The sequence below is a fragment of the Dendropsophus ebraccatus genome, chromosome 14 (genome assembly GCF_027789765.1).
Source record: "Dendropsophus ebraccatus isolate aDenEbr1 chromosome 14, aDenEbr1.pat, whole genome shotgun sequence".
In the NCBI taxonomy this organism is placed as follows: Eukaryota; Metazoa; Chordata; class Amphibia; order Anura; family Hylidae; genus Dendropsophus; species Dendropsophus ebraccatus.
In genome coordinates, this window is record NC_091467.1 from 36,645,629 (window position 1) to 36,667,570 (window position 21,942).

At 41.0% G+C, this 21,942-nt stretch overlaps 1 protein-coding gene across 1 annotated transcript in view; it reads right to left on the reverse strand.

Moving 5' to 3' along the window:
- Window positions 1-21,942, reverse strand: part of LOC138771863 (polycystin-1-like) — a 125,269-nt gene that overhangs the window by 80,787 nt on the left and 22,540 nt on the right. The window contains exons 2-3 of the mRNA XM_069951866.1: window positions 14,983-15,091; window positions 11,469-11,753 (exon numbers count right to left, since the gene is read on the reverse strand). Of these exons, the coding sequence (XP_069807967.1) occupies window positions 11,469-11,753; window positions 14,983-15,091 (394 nt within the window). The remainder of the gene's footprint in view (window positions 1-11,468; window positions 11,754-14,982; window positions 15,092-21,942) is intronic.

The following is a 21,942-nucleotide window of genomic DNA, read 5'->3' on the forward strand; positions in this document are numbered from 1 at the left end:
GGAACAAGAGGATGATGAGGGGTGAAGTGGTATGATGATGAAAGGGCAGGAGGATGAAGGGTTAGTAGTATTATGGTGGAGGTGGTTGTAGTATGATGATGGAGGGGCAGGAGGATGAAAGGGGTAGTAGTATGATGATGGAGGGGAAGGAGGAGGGGACAACATGGGGGGCATCTGTAAGGGGGATAAAATGGGGGGCATCTATATGGTTGATAACATGGGGGCAATCTATATGGGGGATAACATGGGGGGCATCTATAATAGGGACAACACAGGGGGCCATCTATAAGGGGGAAACATTGGGGGGCCATCTATAAGGTGGACTACACAGGGGGTGTATACAATAGGGGGATATGTACTATAAGGGAGTCATATAGAGTCAGGCTACCCACTAAATGAGGGTGTAAAAGGGCCAATACAGATGTGCAGTTTGTAGAGAGATGAGGATGGTGTCAGTGTGAGGAGCCTAATATGTTTGACTGGCAGATTCTGTGGATTCGTGGCTCCAAAAAGTTCTCATAATGGCCCTGGGCAGATGGAGAAGATGAAAAGGGAAGAACTCCGATCAGAGAAGACGTCCCCTGTGAGTCACCTGATATATTTGCACTGTAATGTATATGGTGTATAGAGCCTGTGTAGAGCTGGGGCCACCTCTATATGACTGGATGAGGTGATATTGGTCTATGTACAGAGGATTTTATTCAGTAGCAGCGGTTGTGTTAGTCAGTATGTGGTAAGGGGGGGGGGCAAGTTGACCTCTTGCACCAGGGCCCAAGAGACATTAGCTACGCCCCTGGGGTTGGGGGTTGGTAGGTAAGTATACTTTCTTTAATATGTTTACCCACCATCTGCCTGCGATTTTTTTTTTATTATTTTCACCCACCCCCCCTGCTTGCTTGTGATTTTTTTTTTTATTTGTAAATGGGTTTAACTCCTTGATACCATCTGCCAGTTATGAGAAATCTTCAGGTTAAGAATATAATGCTTACAAAACCTTTATCTAGTAAGGATGTTAATTGATTGCTCCATCTGAACAACAAAATACCAGTGGTGGGGCAGTGTCTTCACACACACTGAGCAAACACAATTCTTCTCTGTAATGTTTAGATCGTGATTATAAAGGCACAATGGAAGGGGAGAAGCTCATTACTGGATAGAAATTGTTACTACGACACATATTGTAAACGTGTCCACACATGACGTGTAACAAATTTTCCTCCATGATGTAGACAATAGTCTGCCTTCTGCCTAGTAACTACTGTATATGGGTATTTTGCAGCTATTGCTCACCAAATTACTAACTGGATTTTATAAAGCTTTAGTATGGATTCTTTTCAGCCAACTTCCTACCACACTGTGTTGCATTTCTAGTAGGGATGAGCGAACCGAACCGTTACGAACCAGATTCGTTACGAACTTTCAAAAAATTTGTTACGAAGTTTGTTAAAATCGCAACGGCGTCGCAAAACTGTATTGTTTTCACAGAATGGAAGAGGATATAAGGAATTATTACTCCTATAATCCTTTTTATTTTGTTTTTATTTGAATATCAAGGTGTGTGACGTCACTACAGGAACAGGAAGTGCCTGAGCGTCCATGCTCTTTCTCATTGTGTGTCTAGACTGCAGAGAGAGAGGAGCTCTGTGCTAGTTAGGGAGGGAAAGCACATAGATAGATAGGCAAACAAGTAGATAGCTACAGGGAGGTAGACAGAGGGAGAGATAGGCAGAGATAGGAAGTAAAAAACTTGTGATATCCAGGCAGAGATAGGGAGAAAAAAAAAAGACAGGGAAAAGTGAGAATAGTCAGAAACAGCTACCGTTCTGTGACTGAGAGGAGACGCTAGTTGTTGCTGCTGTGGTGGGTACCATCAACCCCGTATAGCTGCAACCAAAAAAGTTCATTAAAAAAAACAAAACTTAAAATAAAAACCTAAAAAAAAAAACAACAAAAAAAGTTTGTTTGCTTGTGATACCCTGTACATTGCTGCTTTGCTGGGTGCTGTCAACCCCGTATAGCTGCAACCCACAAAGTTAGTTGTTAAAAAAAAAACTAAAAAAGTAAAAAAAAAGTATTTTTGTTTGTTCGTTTGTGATAACCTGTACATTGCTTCTTTGCTGGGTGCTGTCAACCCCGTATAGCTGCAACCCAAAAAGTTGTAAAAAAAAAAAAAAACCTAAAAAACTTTAAAAAAAAGGTTGTTTGTTTGTTCGTTTGTGATAACCTGTACATTGCTGCTTTGCTGGGTGCTGTCAACCGCCTATAGCTGCAACCCAAAAAGTTGTTAAAAAAACCCTAAAAAAGTTAAAAAAAAAAAAAGGTTGTTTGTTCGTTTATGATAACCTGTACATTGCTGCTTTGCTGGGTGCTGTCAACCCCGGGTTTTTTTTTTTAACGTTGACTGTCCTGTGCTGAACTCTACATCAGCATGTTGTCATGTTTAAAGAATGATTTTTACAAACGTGCATATCCTTAGCTTCAAAATTCAGTTGTCTGTACTAGGTCCTTCTGGGTCCAAAAGAATACTACTCCTACTAATTCCCCCACCGTCAATTGTCTATTTGGAAACATACTGAGTGGAATCAAGAGCTGCGGAAGCTGCAAACTCAAATTGTCTGTTTTTAACAATACTGGCCTGAGAGCCATCAACTGCTGCCTTCTTCTGCTCCTCAACTGGTCTGTTTTTAATAATACTGACATTGAATCAATCAACTGCTGCCTTCTCCTTCTCCTCAAGTAGCCTCTCCTCGTTAATACTGGCCTGGAATCGATCAACTGCTGCCTCCTCCTCTTCAAGTAGCCTCTCCTCGATAATACTGGCCTGGAAGCAATCAATTGCTGCCTCCTCCTGCTCTTCAAGTAGTCTATTTTTAATTATACTGGCCTGGAATCGATCCACTGCTGCCTCATCCTCCTCAATTAGCCTCTCCTCCATAATACTGGCCTGGAATCGATCAACTGCTGCCTCCTCCTCAAGTAGCCTCTCCTCAATAATACTGGCCTGGAATCAATCAACTGCTGCCTCCTCCTCAAGTCGAATCTCCTCAATAATACTGGCCTGGAATCGATCAACTGCTGCCTCCTCCTGCTCCTCAAGTAGTCTATTTTTAATAATACTGGCCTAGAATCAATCAACTGCTCTGCTGGCAGAGAAACTGGAGATTTGGCCTCAACTGACAGAGTTTTCCTTGGCTCTGCTGTCCTGCCCAGCTAGTAGTGTGGCGTCAGAGAGGGTAATCAGTGCAGCGGGTAACATTGTAACACCGCACAGTGTTGAGATGCTGAATCGTGCCTGAATTAATAATACTGGCCTGGAATCAATCAACTGCTGCCTCCTCCTCCTCCTCCCCCTCAAGTAGCCTCTCCTCAATAATACTGGCCTGGAATCGATAAACTGCTGCCTCCTCCTCCTCAAATAGCCTCTCCTCTATAATACTGGCCTGGAATCGATCAACTGCTGCCTCCTCCTCCTCAAGTAGCTTCTCCTCGATAATACTGGCATAGAATCGATCAACTGCTGCCTCTTCCTGCTCTTCAAGTAGTCTGTTTTTAATTATACTGGCCTGGAATCTATCAACTGCTGCAGCTTCCGCCTTCTCCTCAAGTAGCCTCTCCTCAATAATACTGGCCTGGAATCGATCAACTGCTGCCTCCTCCTTCTCCTCAAGTAGCCTCTCCTCAATAATACTGGCCTGGAATCAATCAATTGCTGCTGCCTCCTCCTCCTCCTCAATAATTCTGGCCTGGAATTGATCAACTGCTGCCTCCTCCTGCTCTTCAAGTAGGCTGTTTTTAATTATACTGGCCTGGAATCAATCAACTGCTACCTCCTCCTACTGCTGCTTAAGTAGTCTGTTTTTAATTATACTGGCCTGGAATCAATCAACTGCTGCCTCCTCCTCAAGTAGCCTCTCCTCAATAATACTGGCCTGGAATCGATCCAATGCTGCCTCCTCCTCCTCAAGTAGCCTCTCCTCGATAATACTAGCCTGGAATCGATCAACTGCTGCCTCCTCCTCAAGTAGCCTCTCCTCAATAATACTGGATTGGAATCAATCAACTGCTGCCTCCTCCTGCAGATCAACTTGTCTCTTCTCAACAATACTGGCCTGAGAGGCGAGCAATCTTTTCGCTAGGTGATATCTCAGAGCGGTGATGGCTTTGTCATGTGGAATGCAGGTATACAATGCGGTCACATCCAGAGAGAGCCAGGAGCTGGAAAGATCACAAGGTAGGTTATTTATCTCAGCAAGTACCACTCTGAGATATCACCTAGCGAAATATAGCAACTATGGTGAGTCCCTGAAAGAATACATCATCCTCATTACAGAGTTTTTATTATCACACAATTTTTCAAGTTTGGGGACAGGTTTTATTTACAGCTAGTCGGTTGTCCTATGGGTGCCAAGTTCTCCCCTTCACTAGCAAATCTCTACATGGCATATTGGGAGGAGATCATCATGTACAACTCTTCTAACCCCTACCAGAACCACATTTTATGGTATGGGAGGTACATTGATGATCTCCTCCTAATATGGACGGGGGGTCCGGACCTGGCCAGAGAGTTTGTAGACTATGTGAATAATAATAGCCTCAACATTAAGTTTACATACCAATTCGAACCGTCACAAATTTCTTTTTTGGATATCTCTTTATGTTTCCAACATGACAGAATTGAGACTGGTCTATATAGGAAACTGTCCGCTGGTAATGGACTGCTACATGCACGTAGTCACCATCCGTCACACGTCATTCGCAATCTCCCTATTGGTGAGTTCATTAGAGTTAGAAGGGCCTGCTCAAATGCAACCACATATGAACTCGCATGCACTGACCTAATCGCACGTTTATCCTCTAGGGGTTACCCCATGCACACCATCCAAAGGGCAAAAAGGATAGCGGAAAGCAAGAACAGAACCTATCATCTCAGAGACCGAAATACCTCAAGTACGTCTCCATCACCGGTAACCCCTGCTACCCTAACCTTTTCCACACCCTATAGCTCACAGTTCAGACAAATAGAGCATACACTACGTAAATACATTCCCCTATTATTTCAGGATGGAAAAAGTGAAGCCATTCTATCTGCAGGGGTTCGATGTGTGGCCAGGAGGGGCAGGACAATAGGGAACATTCTTTCACCCACAGTTGTCCATGAACACGAAGTACGAAAGGAAAACTGGTTGACTGTTCGAGGATCCCATAAGTGCTCCATGCCCAAATGCAGATTGTGCGGTCATATCCAGAAAAGTCTCACGTTCCAGTCGGTAAGCACAGGCCAAGTTTTCAACATATCTTCTTTTCTCAACTGCAACACCTTTTATGTTGTTTATCTTGCCTGGTGCTCTGATTGCAACATACAATATGTTGGCAGCACAAAAAGGAAACTAAAACAAAGGATTGCTGAACATATTTCTGATGCATCAGCCGCATCACGTTCTAACTCCCGCAAAGCCATGTCAGGGTTAACTTGACACTTTTTTGATGTCCACCAGGGGGAGTGCTGCTCTCTTCGAGTCATCCCTATAGAACGAGTGTTTAAACCAAAACGAGGAGGAGATTAGGTCCGTCTCCTACGCAAGCGAGAGGCTTTTTGAATTCTCCGCTTAGAAACCAGGACACCCAAAGGTTTAAACTTTAAAACGGACCTATCATATCTATACTGATGATTTTTTTTTTTTTAAACGTGTTTTTTTTTTTGTTTGTTTTTTCATGTTTCTCTCATCTGTCTGATATGCATTGTGCACATTAGTAGTCATGTGTTATGTCCAGCATTTAGCAATTGTGTCTAATCACATACGTAACCACACCCACCCACGGGGCATTCCCTTCCCCACTGCATCTAAATGTTTGGCATATATACCTGTGATTCTGTGAAAGTCTGTACTGCCGTGATCAAGGGGGGGTGTTTCCCCGAAACATGTAGGCCTACGTTTTTATCTTTTGTAACTTTTTATATGCCTCACAATAAAGACAACAAAACTTTTTTTGGACGCTGTGGATCTTCTGCTCCTTCTTCTCAACAATACTGGCCTGAGAGGCGAGCAATCAACTGCTGCCTCCTTCTGCTGCTCAACTTGTCTCTTCTCAACAATACTGGCCTGAGAGGCAAGCAATCTACTGCTGCCTCCTCCTGTTCCTCGACTTGTCTCTTCTCAACAATACTGGCCTGAGAGGCGAGCAATCAACTGCTGCATCCTCCTGCTGCTCAACTTGTCTCTTCTCAACAATACTGGCCTGGGTGCAATCAAGTGCTGCCGCATCCTCCTTGTAAACTTTTTTTTTCCAATATTTTTTGTCACTATTTTGGCACTTTTATTCACTATATTTTATTAATATTATTCCTATTATTATTATTTTTTTTTCATTATTTTTGCACTTTTTTCATTGTAATATTAACTGCAACTAAACAAAACTATACCCTATCACACTCCCACTATTGTAGCTGCAATTATTCAGCCGTTAGAGCAAGGTTAGTTTTCGGTTCGGACCACTCCGAACTTCACGAAAGTTCGCCAGATCGAACCGAACCGAACTTTTCAAAAGTTCGCTCATCCCTAATTTCTAGCATGTATTTTGGGGGGGGGGGGGGGGGGGGACTTGGGAGGCATGGGAGTTGATCGAAAAACACACAACAGACATATACCCTGCCCTACTAAGTTGTGGTCATCTACTACAGCTGGATTGCATTTTTTTGATTGCATAAAATATAAATAGACTTGCAACACTGACACAATAACTGGAATGGTCTGTAAATTTTCTGAAACGATAACAAATTTTGTCATATTGTTAGAATATGATTAGTGGCTAATTGCTTCGTGCTATTCTAGACACAGACTGCAGAGGGCCCTTGTACAAAGAATATACCTGAACCTCCTATAACCTAAACATGCCTCACCTCTTCTCCCATATAAGCGATCACAGTGCAGTTACATCCAGTGACTTACTTAAGTCTTACTTTTTCTCAGAGTTATTTACTTATTATTTTCTCCTCTAACTGGCCTCAGCCACCATAAAGATATCTCCCAGCAATGGATCCTTCTTACTGAGTTTGCGAGACAAACATTTTATGCTCCTCACTCCAGTACCCTCCTCACCTCTATACAAACTCTGTATTACACCACACAGTAATAGTGCCCACTTTGTGCCCCCATACAATAAATCCAATCTGTGTCCAATATTGTGTTAGACCCCCTCTGTACGCTCATATAATATTAGCCCCCCCCTGTACCCCTAAATAATATACAGGCCCTCTCTGTGCCCCCATATAACAGAACACACCCCACTGTTCCCCCAGATGCTCTTCACTATTCTATCCACAACATAGGGGCCTCCACAAGCCTGAACCCGGTAGCAGGGTTTGTGGTAGAAAAGCAAACAGTAGAAGATGCACAACATCACTTACACTGTGTGATGTGCACCCTCCACTGTCTGCTGCTGTCCCTGAGGTTGCCCTGGCTGTTGGGTCCGGGGGATGGGGAGGAGAGGACACGCAGCACAAGCCATAAGGAAGGCCCCTGCAGAGCTGCCTCCACTGCCTGACTACGGCTGTCCTTATCATGGGGTCCTGACCCTACACAGCCAGGATGTCTGCCATTGAGACCAGTACCAAGAAGGTTAGTGTATAACTGAGCATGTGTATGCACATGTGTGTGTGAGTGAGTATTTATCTATGTATGTATGAGTGAGTAAATGAGGGTGCATGTATGTATGTACGTGTGAGTGAGTGAGGGTGCATGTGTGTATATATGTGTGTATGTATATGTAATGTATGTATGAGTGAGGGTGCATGTATGTATGAGTGAGGGTGCATGTATGTATGTATGCTTGAGTGAGGGTGCATGTATGTATGTGTGTATGAGTAAGTGAGGGTGTGTGTGTGTGTGTGTATGTATATACAGATGTAGCCTCTAATTGTCTTAACACAGCTGCCTGACACAATTGTTGCGTCAGGGATCATGTTAACCCTGGCTACATCTGTATGTATGTGTGAGTGAAGGTGCAAGTATGTGTGTGTGTGTGTGTGTGTGTGTGTGTGTGAGGGTGCATGTATGTATGCGTGAGTGAGGCTGCATGTATGTATATATGTATGTATGAGTAAGTGAGAGTGTATGTATGTATGTGTGAGTGAGGGTGCATGTATGTATGTGTGAGTAAGGGTGCATGTATGTATGTGTGTGTATGAGTAAGTGAGGGTGAATGTATGTATGTGTAAGGGTGCATGTATGTATGTATGTATGTATGTGTGAGTAAGGGGGGCATGTATGTGTGTAAGGGTGCATGCATGTATGTATGAATGTATGTATGTATGTATGTATGAGTGAGGGAGGGAGCATGTATGCATGTGTGATTGAGGGTGCATGTATGTATGTATTTATGTGTGTGTGAGGGTGCATGTACGTATGTAGGAGTGAGTGAGAGTGTATGTATGTATGTATGTATGTATGTATGTGTGTGAGGGTGCAACTTAAGTAAAGTTTAATTTTTTTCCTCCATACTCAATCTTCTGCCACTGGTCTTACAGCTCTTCTGTGTTGGAAACGTATCCTGAATTATTAGACCTTCTGGATTATCAAATGACATACTAAGGAAACTCCAGTATAGTTATGATGTTATGTTATGACTCCTGTACTGGACATCTGATGCACACTTGCCTAGTTGCCTGGTTCCACAGGACTACAGATTTGTGTATTTTACTGTCTTGCTAAAAGGGTTGTTAGTGAAATAAGGTTTTATGATGGATACTAGAGTCAAAGGGACATTGACCACAGCGCTGAACACTTTGTCTACAATCCAAAAACATTGCCATGGAGATAGACTGAGTAATATAAGGCAGGACATTCTTGTTCTTTCTCAAGAGCTGCCCAGATACCCATAGCTATGTATTCCTTATGGGTAACTCACGGATAGTGAACAAATAGTGTCTGAGAGAATCTCATACAGCATGTGGACAATATGTACTGTAAGAAGGGATTACCCATGGTGGATCTGGTGCAGATTGTTAGAATGCATTATCCTTGCACAGTTCCCGCCACAGCCAAATCTGCGAATAATTTTTATCTTGTGTTTTATCATCTCAGCTGTACAAGCCTACAATTTACTAACCCATAATGAATAAAATACAATACAAAATGTAAAACAAAGGAATTGACATTATGCGTGGGTCTGAAATTATTATTATTATTATTATTATTATTATGCAATATTCTTGTGTCACCCTTGAAGAAAAGCAATGTTGACAGATAGACAGATATTTAAAGGGATTATGTCGCCAGGCAGATTCCTTTGTCCTAGCTTGTGTGTACACATAACCTGGCATTATATTGTATTTCTGCAGTTTTCCAAAACGCAGGCGAGAAAAACAGGCTTTTGGGACTGATGAGCTTTTTACGCTTCATACTCCTGCTCAGCTGCAGCAAAAAGGTGTTTGTCATGGTCCAACTGTATCAAAACACATTACACAGTACAGCCAACAGCTGATTCAATATACGCTACAATTATCAACACAAACACAATTACCATAAAACTTTACTGTATAAAAGCAGGAGCAACTTAGAATCCACTGCTGGTGTGGAACAGTTTCTAAAAGAAGTGTTATTACTCTTATCACTCATAAAACACAATAGTCGGAACTTTCCCCACCTGATATGCCTTATACTGACAGCTTAACCCACTGGTGGGTTAAAGGGTATACCAGCAAAAAAAAAAAAAAAAAAAACTATTTTAGATCAGCTGGTGCCAGAGAATTGTAATTTACTTCTATTAAAAAATCTTCAGGCTTCCAGTACTTATCAGCTGTATGTTTTGTAGGAACCTGCTCTCTGAATACAACACTTCCTGCAGGACATACAGCAGCTCACAGGTACTCGAAGGCAGTAGATTCTTTAAGTAAATTACAAGTCTCTGGCACTTTCTGACACCAGTTGATTTAAAAGAAAAAAAATCACTGGAGTGTAAGGGGTGTGGGCAGATTTAGCCAACTGGTGCAATAAGATAGTGGGCTGGTGTGTCTTATCAAGTGGTAGATGAACGCACTCAACTTAAACGATATGAACTCTCCTGCAGGCGTATGATGTCACTGGGACAGAAACCGCAGATGTCCCTCAGGTTGTGACCACCAGCAGTGTATGTAGATATGCAGTAGTGTGTCCCAAGAAGGGTCACAGGAACCAAAGGAACCCCCTTGGGAGGGCCAGCACATTGATCTGACTCAATGTTCTGTTTATTATGCAATGTGTTTTGGTCCGTCTATTAGGTCACAAACCTTTATCAAGCCTAAGGGAGTGTACACATCAATGGCTTTTTAAAGGTAATGCCAGATTATAAGAAGGTGCAAATGACAAACAACTCATTTGCACCTTCCTATAATCCGGCATTACCTTTAAAAGGTCATTGATGTGTGCACTCCCTTAGGCTTGATAAAGGTTTGTGACCTAATAGACGGACCAAAACGCATTGCATAATAAACAGAACATTGAGTCACATCACTGTGCGATGCTCGAATCCTAATTGTGCCAATTCCCTGGACGTTTACCTGCGCTGACCCTCCCACTGGGTTTTCTTTGGTTCCTGTGACCCTTCTTGGGACACACCACTCCTGCAAAAGTTTTTCATTATGACAGGTACACTTTAAAGCGAATGTACCATCAGGTACATTGTTTGTTTGTTTTTTTGTGTTTTTTTTTACAATATCCAATCGGCACCAGTGTGTGGATCCTGGGGGTTCAAAAAAAGGACCACGCCACCAGGATCCCTGGTGCAGGTGCTGATCGTCTATTCTGAAAAAAAATTAGTACATTCGCTTTAACTATGTCATCTACATCCCTTTATGTAATTGTAGGTATAAGTGCTTAACATACATCCCGCTGTAAATGATAAGAATATCATAAGCCAATGAAGAGCTCTATGGCCATACAAGGGAAATGCACTGTATGGCCTTCAAGAAAACAGTATTGTGTAAACCAAGCCCTACTTTATAGGCCCTAACTGCTGTAGAAATGCTGTTAGAAAAAATAAAATAAAATAAAATGTGCTTCATTTCCGTCAGTGATTCATTGGCATAAAGTTTTCAGTTCTATATTGAGAGCTATTGTGAGGTTCTGCAAAACCCCAGTGTCAGACACATTTACACATACAGAAAACACTAATGAGAACTGATAGGTTGGTAACACAGTTTCTGAAGCTCTCAGAGGTTTTCCACAAAGCTTGGCACCCTTACTGGCAGCATTGCAGAATGGCATTCTTGAATTCGGTCTGTGCTGCTAGTTCCCACACAGTGTGAGGGAGGGAAGGGAGGTGGTACGGCCAAAAAGGGAGAGACTTACAAAGGATGAATGGAAACAAATTCAGCTTACCACGGTTTATCCTATATCCATAAAATACAGCTCAAACAGTACAATATACAAATAATGTAACTGAGGTTAAAGTAGCCATCAATAACTATAGGCAAGCATTAAGCTATTACTTACATGGAGATAGTCTCCGGTGGAAAGTCCTTGACCAAAGGAATGGTCCATAGTTCTGCACCAGAACAATCGACATAAGTTGCTGTACATCTGCACTGTAGAGGACATTGTATCGGTGTCTGTAGACTTGATCTCTGCTCTTGGTCGGGGGAACAGTCATCTTCGTTTTCAACACCAATGGTGTCTAAAGGGGTTTCTTCACTTTCAGTACTCACCGGGTATGATAACCTACATCCCAAACTGCTCTCTGTTTTTGGAGATGACTTTTCCTCCAATGATAACTCTGTACTTAGCAGAGATGCATAGAGAAGGGTAGTATACAAACAATACATCAGTACTGACTGTCCACCTATCCAGCCCCTGAACATTATAGATGACCATGGAAGGTGCCTTGAGGCAGGTCAATGGAACCCACATAGAAATATATATTATCAAGTGTAAAGAGATGAGACCTGGTTATTATTTCCTGCCATCAATGCTGTCTATTAGACCAGACTAGTTTTCCAGCAGAATGACCTTTGGCGTAATCCCAATCTGAATAATTCCCCCTGTGGCCATTCTCTCTTCTGTCCCTGCTATATATATTGCAGAGCTCCAATGTTGCTCATGTTATTGTGGACAGTGGTACCCCCTGTACATTCAGCCCTGCTCCTCTCCTTTCCTCAGTAGTCTGTGTCCCTCAGAGGGTTGAATCTCTCGTAACAAGGTCTCAGCCACCCCCATAAATTCTCACTAGAGCATTCTTAACCTGCAGCTCTTGGGAACTATGTTGTGTATCTCAGTGGGTGGGTTTTAAAGAGGGGCATTCACTAAACTCTGCAAAGCACCTGCCATAGCCTTTCATTCTGAAGAGGCAGTAAAACCTCAATGATGCCCATATAAATGCAAATGGTACTGGACAATTTTCGAGAACTGTCCATGCAATATGAGCTATATAAAATGTATTAAACGATGACCCTAATGACATACGAAGAGGCATTAAGTAACAGATGTCACCATACTTGAGGGGCATGCCAACTATTTGGACTATTTTTGACATTTCTAATACATTTTACATAAAGCACATTGTTGTGTCATACTATTCTGATTTTTGCTTCTGAAGCACGGCTTTTAGTGGTAGTAGACATTTTGAGGACTTCAGCTGTAAAAAGTTGTCAACTGTATACTATAGCACAAAAGGTCCATTGTTGGATAGAATCATTCAGTTATACAATGGAAAGCCTAAAAAGGGCAATGGGGATCATTCATCACTGCTCCTGGGAGTTGTACTACAAATGCAAATGTATGTAATAAATACTGCACCCTAGGACCTATTGATATAGACAGTTCTATTCATTTGGATCATACGAGGTATCACAGTTTGCTGTGCAGTTTCTGGCCTGGTAAAATGTAACAGTCAATTCATGTTACAGGTTCTTTGATTCTTATGGAATGTCAGATAAATGGCACTGTATAGTTTACAAAAAAATACAAGGAAAATTAAGGATATTTATTTTATGATGCAGGCTACTGTTAGTTAACAATCACTAGTTAACAATCACTAGCAGTTAGCAGAAAAATGAGTCTCCAAATAACTATATACAAATATACAAAGAGACAGTACCTGTTGTCGGTTATCTGTTTGTGTCTCAGTCAACCAGTCTGTATGAATACAGTTCGTCTCTGTTATAAAGTCCCCAATAAACTGTCATTAGAGATGAGCGAACCGGGTTCGGGTTCGAGTCCATCCGAACCCGAACGGTCGGCATTTGATTAGCGGGGGCTGCTGAACTTGGATAAAGCTCTAAGGTTGTCTGGGAAACATGGATACAGCCAATGACTTTATCCATGTTTTCCACATAGCCTTAGGGCTTTTTCCAAGTTCAGCAGCCACCGCTAATCAAATGTCGAAAGTTCGGGTTCGGATCGACTCAAGCATGCTCGAGGTTCGCTCATCTTTAACTGTCATGTAACTGATACCAAGTGATCTTTGTTAGAAAATGACAACAATAGTCACAAGTCCAAGGTAAGCAAATTTTGACCCCTGTCGGTCACAAAAACCTGTGCAGCTAAGATCACATACAAGCACTGGAGGCGGGCCGACCCACCTCCAGTGGGAAGAAACCCTAGCCCCTCCATGACGTGACTCCATTAGAATCAATGGAACCCTATGATAGAGGGGCTAGGGTTTCCTCCCACTAAGGGTGGGTCGGCCCGCCTCCAGTGCTTCAGCCTGGGCCTGGTGGTACAATCACTTTAAACTGACATGTTATCTATGTTCCTCAAGTCAGTACATTTACAACGATAACAGTTTATATAGCTTTTATTTTATTTAACTACTTTCAGAAAATTTTAACTTAAAAAAAAATGTGTTTAAAATTGCTCTATTGTGATCCTTTGGAGCTGAATTTTTGGAGATCACAAGATGGCAGCACTGATTATAAAACAAAACTATATAAAATACACAGACAGAGTCTAATTAAACACAATAGTGGTTCTATGGAACCATTGCTATTATCTTGCTCATGTGACTATATTATACAGCACTGCACAGTTCCAGACCACGTTACATATTCAATTACCATGTTTTCTTAGTATGCTGTGTTAGATTTCCTTTTCTGTGCTTTCCTCTCTACTATAACATTAGTGAGCTGTCCTCCAAGATTCCTCTCACCTGTGTCTACTGTTTGAGCTGGTGTAACTATGCTATCTCTAACAATAAAAAAGGAGAAAATCCATTTACAGTGGTACCTTGGTTCTCGAACTTAATTGGTTCCAGAAGGCAGTTTGAGAACCGAGCAGTTTGAGAACCGAGCAGTGTCTTCCCATAGGAAATAATGTAAGTGTGTTTAACTGGTTACAGCACCCACCAATAATTACCTACAGTACCCATATATTACATTGAAAAGTGCCCAGTTTAGACTCTACAGTACATTAAAGAACAGCTCTATATACTGTAAGTACCAAAAAATATTCAACAAAACCAGCAATTATAGTACAGTAGTCACCAACTCCTTACTCATCCTTTACTGTATAGAGTCCCCCCCCCATCCCAGCACTGTAACGGATGGGAGATGGTGGTGCACTGACTGTACTACTACTATACTGTATATGCACTCTAGCAATCTTATACAGCACTGTACTGTATGTGAAGCCTCACCAGTGCTAAACTCACCAGGTACAACCCACCATCCACGCTCGCAAAAACAATCAGATACCGAGTACCCGGTGCACAAAAGTGTTTGAGAACCTAGCAAGAGTTTGAGAACCAAAGCAAACTTTCCTTAAAAATACAGTTTGAGTTCCAAGCAGTTTGAGAACAGAGGTACCACTGTAATAGATTTAAGTTGCAGCTAAATGGAAGGAAATTTCTAATGAAATCTATTAAGAAAGTTGTTTCATTTAGCATTCATAAAACAAGCCAGTCAGGCAAAGGCGTCCATAGCCTTTAATTCCTGTCAACATTTGGTTAGGGTACATAGAGGAGAAACTCTTGCCCAAAGCCCTCTTTTATGAGCCAGAATAGAGAGTTACTAACAATACGCCAGAAGTAGATCTACATTCTCCATGTAGTTGCAGCTGTAGGGAAAATGAGCTACCGATGGCTTTCTCCAGCAATATCGGCTGTTGACTGAGGATCTCAGAAACTGGTGATGCAACAACATATTTACCAGTCTATAAAAATCTAACAATTATAACCCAATTGATCCTGGGGATATATGATATTTGGAGGTTTTCTGTACTAAAACATCCCTCCTGTCCACAGCCATAAAGCATTCAGTACCTATATCATGTCTTCAAAATGTTTAAAAAATCTTGGCTACGAAAATTATGGCTGACCGGCTTGCTTTATTTCTCCCTAAGTTGATTAGTAGCCACCAAGTTGGCTTTATAAAGGGCCGCTCAGCGATAACTCATATTAGGACAGTTCTAACTGTACAGGAAGTAGTACGACGAAGGGAAAATCCAAACCATTCACCAGGACTGCTTGCCTTAGACGCTGAAAAGGCATTTGATAATCTTAACTGGGAATGGATGGATATGACCCTCTCTCGTTATGGCATTACAGGACCTTTTAAAGATCTTATCTCTACCATATACAATAACCCAATAGCTCGCATTCATACACCTGGATTCTTGTCTGACACTTTCCCAATCCTTAAAGGAACCAGATAAGGTTGCCCAATGTCCCCCCCTTCTTTTTGATTTAGCATTAGAGCCCTTAATTAGATTTATTCTCCTCACACCTGAATTTAAAGGCATTCAAGTAGGCAATGAAGAAGTGCGTATAGCTTGCTTCGCTGATGACACCGTATTATTCCTAGAAAATCCCACATCACACATCCCTGGTGTTTTAAAAATCTTGAAAAACTTCGGCTCATTTTCTGGTTTTAATAGTAATATTACTAAAAGCCAGTTGTTACCCTTAATACCACACTTGGCTCCCCATATTTACCCTGAAGGTATAGGTATAGCAAAACAACACCTTTTATATTTAGGAATTAAAATTGGACATACCCCTTCTTCTCTCTACTCATTAAATTATATCCCAATCTTCCAAAAAATAGAACAAGAACTTGATAGGTGGAAAAATTTACCCCTTTCAATCTTAGGCCGTATTCATCTTATTAAGATGATGTCATTTGCTAAATTATTGTATCCCTTACAAATGATCCCCTTACTACTAAAACATAAGGATATTTCTCGACTCAGATCAGCCTTTACCAAATTTATTTGGAGGTCAAAACGACCAAGAATAGCATATGATACTCTCAGCCTCCCCAAACATAAAGGTGGTGCTCAATTACCTAATATCAGATTCTATAATTTGGCCTCTATTTTCAGACACATCAAAAACTGGATTAACGGTACTTCTTTCTTTTCTAATTATTCCTTGGAGTCTGCTCCTTCTTCTCCTTGGCCTTTGGCTTCGCTTCTTCACTTCTCTATTTCAGAACTACCCTCACATTTAAAACACAATGTTATTATTGCTGATACCGTGGCCACATGGAAAGCTTTAAGAAAATTTTATTTAGTCTTTCTAAGTTTTTCCCATTATGGGACAATCCCCTCTTTCTACATGGTAACATCAATCCTGACTATATGGTATGAAAACAAAAACAAATCACTCACTTAAGTAACTTATTGGACTCAGATAAGGGAGAGTTGTTATATTGGGAAAAATTTAGAGACATGTATGATATCCCTCCCCATCACCAGGTTTTATTTGAACAACTGTGTTCTTTTGCTATTAATAGAGTTAAATCTTGTGCAACGGCAGAAAAAATGATTTTGATTTTCTATGCTCCAATTCTTCTCCCACCTTATCCCTTTCACAAATATACCATAGGATATGTGTTGATTCCTTACACAAATCTCCTCCCCCTTTTCTTCGGAAATGGGCTGCAGAAATACAAACAGATAATTTGGAACAAAAATTGCTAAATAGCATCCGATATGTTACTGCAGCCACTCCCAGTGTGAAATTGAGGGAAATCCACTTCCGGCTACTCCATAAGGCAATTTACGCTTTTAACTTTTCTTACTCCACCATGCCAGATGATTTCTTGACATATTGTCCAAAATGTAAAGAACCTAGCGCAGATTTATTACACTGTGTTTGGTCTTGTTCTCAAATTCAGACATACTGGCAATTAGTACAAACCTTTATTCAGAATACATGGAATGAATTCATACCTCTAACTCTACTCAGTTATGTTTTTCATGTTGTGGTGGCCGAGGATGGAGATCCCTCTGAAAAACCTATAGCCTTAAAATGTATTCATCTTACTCTGTTATTAGCCTTAAAAGGCTTACTAAAGCACTGGATCTCTGACACATTTCCCACTATTTCTGAGCTAATAACCTCGCTTAAAGAAACTCTTCTTTGGGAAATGCTGGATGCAATCCGCAACAAAGATGTTTCCACAAAAAATGTCATTAAAAAATGGAAATTTTTTCTCATAAAGGTTATGTCGCAGGAGGAGAGGGAAGCTGTTATGAAACACTTTTATAATACTGTTTGGTATCAGACGGCGGAGGCAAGGGGCACCCTAGGAGTACTCAGAGTTCCTTAATTATATTAAAGATAGAGATTCTTTATCTACATTTCTTTCGATCCTGTAGAGCATTAATTTTTGTTCTTTAGATTCTATTGTTTTTTTATAGCAAAATTTTTTCAAACTTACTATATTGTATACTATTTATGTCTTCCTTTGATATGTAACCGTATTGTTATAGATAAAATTTGAAAAATCTAATAAAAATATTTGGAAAAAAAAAAAAATCTTGGCAAGCAAAGCAATAAACACAGAAGAATAGTAAATAATGGGCCACATACAATTGCAGTGACCTGTTTTGTAGGAGGTTATCACATCTCCATCCATATGGCTATTATCCAGATTACCTCAACTATTTGTTGGCTTACAGTTGAACAGTCAGGGAGGGTTGTTTATTTCATTAACCCTTCTGCATCAAGAAGATCCTTAGGAGCTCCAGTCTTTAACCTCAAGTGTTGCTCTATTTAAAAGAAGATAGATAGACGAATGTAATGCAAACACGTTTCTTGGTGGTTGAAATTCACAACTTTTATCCTGGGTGGCACTTTTTCATGACCATTACAAAATTATACATTAATGGTAATAAGATTCTTGTCCTCTTCATAGGAGTATCTTAAAAGTCTGAGTTACTTTAGAACCACACCTACTTCTAAAAAGCCACCTGTTATTTGGCAACTGTTCCTTTTTATCAGACCCTGGCTTCAAAGGCACTGACCCAGATGTAGTTTCCCGGCAGCTCGTATTTGCCCAGTAAGCTATCTCCCTCTACTGGTACCACTAGCCCTCACCAAGGCTCAGTGCCGATTCTCATCTAGGAACAGCTGAACCTCATTTTATCACCCCTTTTACTTTCTACAAGACCTATTTTACTGTTTCCAGGACTGCCCTATGAGGCTTACTACCCAGGTACCACAACCACGTCAATAGATCTTATAGGCCTGCAGGGTAATGAACCCCATGTCAGGAATTGACATGCTCAAGCCCAAAAGGGATTCCCGCTATGGATTTAACTATTACCTTCCCCGATTTGAGCACTTAACTGCTGACCCCCAACAGGTTACCCATAATAAGTTTACTTTGTCCAAAACACTATGCAAAGTTTCCAGAACTAGCTACTTATAGAGTAATAATGCACTCCACCACTGCACCACTTCAGGGGCTGCTCATACAGTATACATTTTCACACAAGATATTTTATTTTCATGGCTAGTCTGTTAACCCCTAAATAGTATAAGTGCTTACTTCCACATTGCTTTAGTCATTTCCAAGCACTGCTTACCGAAGCCACATTTCTGCTTCTCCCACCAAGATTCACCATCAATGTACAGGCAACCCTCCCAATCAACTCTGCAAAGCCCTATACTACATCTCCTGGCCTGTACATAGGCCAACAGCACTTCCCAATGCATCTGTTTCCTCACTCTACTCACAGGGCTGTATTTGTTGAGGGGGAAAGCACTTCAGTCGGTAAAAAGAAAAGTGAACCTCCTTGTAACATAGATTTCAATAGGTGCTAAAACCTAAAAAATATTGGTCAATATAGATAGAACTTGCTAGAGATGCTTTATTTGTCGAATCTACATTGATCAGAAATGATGCCCATTATGCTCCTGATGCTGTGACTTTGTGATTGATTGCAATGCAATCTGCATATAACACATACGGTTTTCATTGTGTATTTGTGGCAGATCTGCATAGTAAACTGGATTTGCCCTAATGGGATGTATTCAGTCCAAGTGTCTAGGACAGCACAGCTGTAAATATGATCCAAAAGCCCATCCAGTTATTAGAGTTACGCTATACTTGCCTAGAGGAAGGAACTCGGGTGAGAAAAAAACCTGCACTGACCAGCAGCACTGTTGCCACTCTGGTGCCCCCTGCTGCAAGTTCTAAAAAGACATCTAGTACATTGTGCATGTGACGCCACAGCAAATGACTGGCCTCACTAGTCTCTTTCTGCAAGTACCGGGACTACTGATGCCAGTGATTGGTGCAATGTACAAGATGTCATTGCAGCACTTTTGCTGAGGGGTTTCTCATCTCTTCTTCTAAGCAAGTACCAGAAAATCCCCTTTAGCTGTTTTTTAAGGGTAAATTAGCCCCTTATTTTAGGCAGTTTCTTTTGCCAAAACTAGGGGTGGGTACAAAAACACTGAGAAAGGTGCAAATCATTCCATTATAGATTTTGCCTGTTTCGGTTTGATCTCTGGTTTTGGTAGAAATCATGGCCAAAATTAGACTCAAAAATCAGAATGGGGACATAATGCCACCCTTTAAAGGGTCCTCCCACTCTGCTCTGATATAAGTTTTACGTTCGTGGCCGCATTGAAATCCACGGCCGTTGTTGCAGTATTACTGGCCAGAAATAATTGACATGGTCATTTTTCACGGGGATGTATAAACAACGGCCGTTATCTGATACGTAGTGTGAATTCAATGGCCGTAGTTACATTGCATTACAGTCATTATAGGTAACCTCAAAACAACGGCCGTAGTTTTGCGGCGCAGGCCGTTATTTTACGTAGTGTGAACATAGCCTTAATGTAAAATGACCATTTAAAAGTCATTAAGAAATTATATAATCCTACAAGGAAGAGTGATTTGACAATTCAGTCCACATACAAACAGACATGTATCCATATTTTCATTGTCCACAAGTTACTAATATTAAACATTATGAAAATTTGTATGTCAAGGTCTTGAAGAACTCCACCCTGGTTGCTCACAAGAAAATTCCAGAAGGCAAGATCAGGGAGTGTTTTATCTCTGGATGACTCACTGTTTGATTTTATGACATTGACTGTTCGCAATTATCAGTCACTTAGTAACTGGTCAATCGTTTATTGCTTCAGACTGTGTATACTAGAGGTGTATTTAGCAACCGTGCCAGGCAAAGAAAAGCTGCACCAGCTTGTAAAAAGCAAACACTTTCCATGCTGTAACCAGGACATGGGAGAATTTGGAACACTGGCAGAGAGCTGCTAATAATTTGTGGATTACTATTGTTTAATGACAGGTCAAGTATTTGTTCTCAGCAAGTGTCCTAACCCTGCACATAGCACACCCTTCTTCCTGGCTATATAAAGAGTCAGCCATCAAGTTTCAACTTTTCGTTTTCAGATATTAAAACATCAGCAAATTGACCAAAAAATAAATATATATATATATATATATATATATATATATATATATATATATATATATTTATATATATATATATACATACATATATACAGTATATAAAGGATGCAAATAACAAGTGTAAGAGGTGCCTAGTAATATCAGGGACTTGAAGAAGATTTGGAGAAGCTGGAGGCTTGGGAAGATAAATGGAACTCATTTTTAGTGATCAGTGGCAGGCAGCAGCTGCCAAGGCTAATAAAATAATAGGATGCATCAATAGAGGCCGAAATGTTAAAAATTAGAACATAGTTTTGCCTCTTTATAAATCACTGGTCAGACCACACATGGAATACTGTGTACAGTTTTCGGCACCGGTATATAAGAAGGACACAGCTCAACTGGAGCAGGTGCAGAGTAGGGCGACCAAGGTAATTATTGGAAAAGGTGGGTTACAGTACCAAGACAGGTTATCAAGCTTGGGGTTATTTAGTGTAGTAAAAAGACGTCTTTGGGGCGATCTGATCACAATGTACAAATATATGAATGGACAGTACAGAGATCTTTCTAGTGGTCTTTTTATTCCTAGGCCTGTAACCATGACAAGGGGGCATCCTCTACGTCTAGAAGCAAGAAGGTTTCACCATCAGCACCAATGCGAATTCTTTACTGTAAGAGCAGTGAAACAAAGGAACTCTCTGCCACATGATGTTTTCGTGGCTCATTTATTAAATAAGTTCAAGGGAGGCCTGGATGCTTTTCTTGAAAAATATAATATTACAGGTTATAGGCATTAGATTTCCCGTGATACGTTTATCCAGGGATTATTCTGGTCGCCTTTGGAGTCAGGAAGGAATTTTCTCCCTGCGATGGGGCAATTGTCATCTGCTTCATAGGGTTTTTTGCCTTCTCCTGGATTAACACAGTAGGGTTTCCCTAGGTTGAACCTGATGGACTTTTGTCTTCTTTGAACCTTATTAACTATTTTACTATGTTACTTGGTAAAGGTTTCCATATACCTTATACTGCTGTAGGCCAAACATGCCTCTAGCTAGAGGCTTGCCCATCAATATAAAGTGTATAGGGGTCTCCTCAGACAGGGACCGTTGCCCAGTTATAGGCATTCCCTAAAGTGGATAATCCAAGTAGGTATGGATATTAGTGTGTATTTCAGGGTATATATTGCAATTCAACGTAATTGCAGCAGTGCCACATTGAGTTAGCACAGTGGGCCAGCGGCAATGAGGTAAGCTGCAATGCACACAGTATTAGATGCATCACTGCTCACAACATATACTGGGTATTGCACCTAGAGCAGT